Below are 4,325 nucleotides of genomic sequence, written 5' to 3' on the forward strand. Positions count from 1 at the left end.
GCTTTTGTTAGCTTTTGCAGCGCTGAAGACGGAACCCAGGGCCTTTGCACTGAGCTGCATCCCCAGCTCTTTTTTATTTTTTATTCTCTTTCTCTTTTTTTTTTTTTGGTCTTTTTGAGACACGGTTTTGATATGCGGTCCAGGCTGGTCTTGACTTCACTACCTACCCTAGGCTGGTCTCAGACTCGAGGCGATCCTCCTGTCAGCCTCCAGAGTGCTGGGGTTACAGATGTGCGACATCACACCTACGCTTTTATTTTGTATTTTGAGACGGGGTCTTGCTAAGTCCCTAAGTTGCCCAGGCTAGACTCAAACTCGCCATCCCCCTGCCTCAGCCTCCCAGAGTGCTGGGGTCATGGGTGTGCGTGTGACTGCGCCCACACACACACACACACCCACCCCCCCGCCGTGCTCTGCACATTTCCACCGCTGGCACCCTGTACCGCGTGACGGCTCCTGTCTGGCATGCACGGCTCCGTATCACATTTTCAGGGTTCCCCCGGGAGGCTCGTGCGCCGGCTCTCTGTCCCCTCCTGGCCGAGTAAGGCCGGCGGTCCCCAGGTGCCGCTGCTCATCCGTCTGTGCCCTGAGGAGCAGCTGGCCCTTCTGCCTTTTGGCCATGGGAATTACGCCGCTCAGAGCAGGGAGGAAGCAGGAGGACAGCAGCCGAGGCTGTGTGTTTTCTCCTTGCTGTGTGTTGTTCCTGCAGCGCTGGGACACAATCCTCAGCGCTGGCTGCTGAGCCCCAGCCCTTTTCATCTTTCCAGTGGAGACAGGTTCTTGCCCTGATCTTCCTGCCTCAGCCTCACAAACAGCTGTGATGACAGGTGTGCAGCGCCATGCCCAGCTGAGGCTGGTCCAGTTCCCCGGGACACAGACTGGCGGTGAAGGTGCCGGGTGGCCCCAGGCATCCAGGCCCTGGAGGCCGAGCAGCAGGGTGCCTGGGGGCGCAGACTGGGTCACAGATGAGGTGCTCGTCGCAGAGGTGGGGAGGCGGGACGCCGTGGGGCGGGGGCCTGGGTGTCTGCAGCTCTCAGTCATGGTGGCCGAGGCCGGAGGGAGGCAGGAGTGGGCGACAGTGGGGCCCCACGTTCAGACGCGACTACGTAGGGCGGGGTTTGCAGGAGGGGGCCGGAGCGCTGCAGATTGGCCCGGTGTCTGCAGGGGATGACCCCGCGGTCGCGACAGAGAGGACTTCCATTCACGAGTGCTCGGAACCCCGGGAGCGGGTTAAGAGGGAGGAGCCGGGTGTGGTGGTGCCCACCTGTCATCCAGCACCCAGAGGCTGAGGCAGGAGGACCACCGTGAGTTTGAGGCCAGCATGGGCTACATAGTGAGTTCAAGGCCAGCCTGAACTGCACAGCGAGACACTGTCTCAAAAAAAAAGAAGGGAAAAAAAGGAACACCTGGTGGGGGGGGCTCCTCGCGTACAGTGAGTGTGCGCATGCGCGGTAAGGTCTCCCTACTAGGCGCCTGTGTGTACCGCTGAGGGGGCGGCCTGAGCCCTTTCTGCCACCTGCTGGGAATTTCTAGAAATTTTTTATTTTTATTTTTATTTTAAAGAAAAACAAAAAACAAAATTCCAAAACAATATGATAGGAGGGTAACAGTGGTTAATGCATTGGGTATGGTTATCTTAAAATTAGTTACTCAGAGTACAAGATGTCAGCATTTAATTGTAGAAATTTAAACCTGCTTTAAAAAAAAATAAGGCCTCGCCGGGCGTGGTGGCGCACGCCTGTAATCCCAGCACTCGGGAGGCTGAGGCAGGAGGATCGTTGTAAGTTTGAGACCAGCCTGGGCTGCAAAGTGAGCTCAAGGCCAGCCTGAACCGCATAGCAAGACCCCATTCTCAAAAAGACAAAAACAAATAAATAAATAAATAAATAAATAAATAAAAATAAGGCCTGTTAGAAGGCGTCCGCCTGTCATCCTGGCACTATGGAAGGCTAAGGCCGGAGGATCGCAAGTTTGAGCCAAGCCCGGGCAATAGCATAATGACTCAGAGAGACCCTGTCTCAAAATGAAGGAAAATGCCGCAGATGGAGCTCGGTGTGGAGGTTCGATGGGGGGCTCTTAATAAATGATGGGCAGAGAACTGGGAACCGAAAACCAGTAGTCAGGCTGGGTGTGGTGGTGCACACCCATAATCCCAGCACTCGGAAGGCTGAGGCAGGACAATCGTAAGTTTGAGGCCAGCCTGGGCTGCAAAGTGAGACTGTGTCTCAGAAGAACTAAGGCAAAGTAAAACGAGTGATGTTCCTCCTGCAGACCCGTGGGCACGGTGGCGCTCCCGATGTCAGGGTGGGTGTTGGGGTCCCTGGGATTGTTTGCGTGGAGGCCCCAGTTTCCTGACCATGGTGCTGCTGTCCCCAGACTGGACACCGGGCATGGCGGTGCCCCGGGACATCGCGGCCGGCTACCTGCTGCAGGGCAGCTTCTATGGCCACTCCATCTATGCCACGCTCTACATGGACACCTGGCGCAAGGACTCTGTGGTCATGCTCACCCACCACGTGGTCACACTGGCCCTCATCGTCTGCTCCTACGCCTTCCGGTGAGCGCGAGGGTGCAGGTGGGCGGAGCAGGGCTGCCGGCTGCGTACCCGGAAACGCAGGGAGGACTGCGGTTCCAAAGGGATGGCGAGAAAGGGGCCCAGAGGGCCACCACACCCACCCTGACCCCAGGGGTGACTGGAGGCCTGGCTGCAGGCACCAGGCATCCTGATGTCCTGGAACCCACTGCCGTGACTAGGCACAGGGGCACACACCTTAATCCGAGCCATCCAGGAGGCTGAGGCAGGAGGGCTGTAATTTTTTTTTTTTTTTCTTTTTGAGACAGGGTCTCGCTATGCAGTTCAGGCTGGCTTTGAGCTCACTACTTTGTAGCCCAGGCTGGTCTCAAACTCGCAGTGATCCTCCTGCCTCAGCCTCCTGAGTGCTGGGATTACAGGCGTGTGCCACCACGCCCAGCGGGTCGTAAGTTTTGAGTCCAGCCTGGGTAACCTATTGAGATCCTGTCTGAGAATAAAATACAGACAGCTGGGGTGTAACTCAGTGCACCCTGAACTCCATCTTCAGTATTTCCCACCCCAAAACCTACTATGCTTTCTATTCATGTACAAATAAAAATCAAAGGAAAAACAACTCGTTTACAAACCAAAGTGGAAAGTATCTTGTCAGTCCTCATATCTTGATTTTTTTTCTAGTTTTTCTGAGGGTCTGGCTGCATAGTCCAGGCTGGCCGTGAACTCACAGCCATCTTCCTGCCTCAGCTTCCTGAGCTCTGGGATTATAGGTGTGGGCCGCTGTGCCCTATCTTGGTGATATACCGAAATGACAATGTTTTACATACACTGGGTTCCTTAGTATGTGCGTGTATTTTTGAGATGGAGTCTGCATGTGTTGCCCACGCTGGCTGTGAATTCAAGCCGTCCTCCCGCCCTAGCCTCCCTAGTAGTTGAGGCCACAGACGGGGCCATTGGTCTTACGTTTCACTTTAACCCAATTTAAAGGCCCAGCTGTTCCTCAGCTCTCCTGGCCACAATGCTGGGACTCAGGGGGCTGGGACAGTGTGGGTTTAGAACATTCCTGTGGTTCTGCAAAGTTCTCAGACAGCGCCTCTCCAGGGTATAGCCCGATGACGGACAGGACAGATGAACTCGGGAAGCAGTGCTAGGTGAATGGAACAGCAGCCAGTGCAAAGGGCCGGCGGCAGGAGCCAGCATGCTGCGGGGCAAAGCTCCCGGCCACCTGCGGCTGCACCCTGGTGGTGTCAGATCACCTGGGGAGCCCTTGCATCCCCAAACCCTAGCGGGACGAGACAGCCTTTCCCATGCAGTGCGTGGAGCCTGGACTGCCAGGGTGGCCTGATAGCCCTGTAAGGGATGCGGACTCCGCCTGGTCCAGGGCTCGGAGTTAGGGTCAGAGGTCAGAGGTCACGGAGAGTAGGGACTGGGCGGCTCCAGCCGTTTAAGGACAGGGACAGGGAGATGGGGTGCGTAGGGCGGCAACGTGAGCCTCGTCCCGCCCGCCCAGGTACCACAACGTGGGCATCCTCGTGTTGTTCCTGCACGACCTCAACGACGTGCAGCTGGAGTTCACCAAGCTCAACACCTACTTCAGGGCCGCGGGCGGCGCCCACCGGCGGCTGCACGGGCTGCTCGCAGACCTGGGCTGCCTGTGCTTCTGCGTCAGCTGGTCAGTGCGCGGGGAGGGCGGGGCTGCCGGGGAGGGCGGGGCTACGCGAGGAAGGGCCAGGCGTGGGCGGGGCTGCCAGGGAGGGCGGGGCTACGCGAGGAAGGGCCAGGCATGGGCGGGGCTGCC

The 4,325-nt window shown here is 57.5% G+C and overlaps 1 protein-coding gene across 1 annotated transcript in view; it reads left to right on the forward strand.

The window, feature by feature from the left end:
• Window positions 1-2,376: 2,376 nt before the first annotated feature.
• Window positions 2,377-4,325, forward strand: part of Cers1 (ceramide synthase 1) — a gene marked incomplete at its 5' end in the record, with an annotated part of 9,397 nt that continues 7,448 nt past the window's right edge. The window contains 2 exon segments of the mRNA XM_013507225.1: window positions 2,377-2,557; window positions 4,038-4,199. Of these exon segments, the coding sequence (XP_013362679.1) occupies window positions 2,377-2,557; window positions 4,038-4,199 (343 nt within the window).

The sequence above is a fragment of the Chinchilla lanigera genome, unplaced genomic scaffold (genome assembly GCF_000276665.1).
Source record: "Chinchilla lanigera isolate Chin_1 unplaced genomic scaffold, ChiLan1.0 scaffold00123, whole genome shotgun sequence".
Lineage (NCBI taxonomy): Eukaryota > Metazoa > Chordata > Mammalia > Rodentia > Chinchillidae > Chinchilla > Chinchilla lanigera.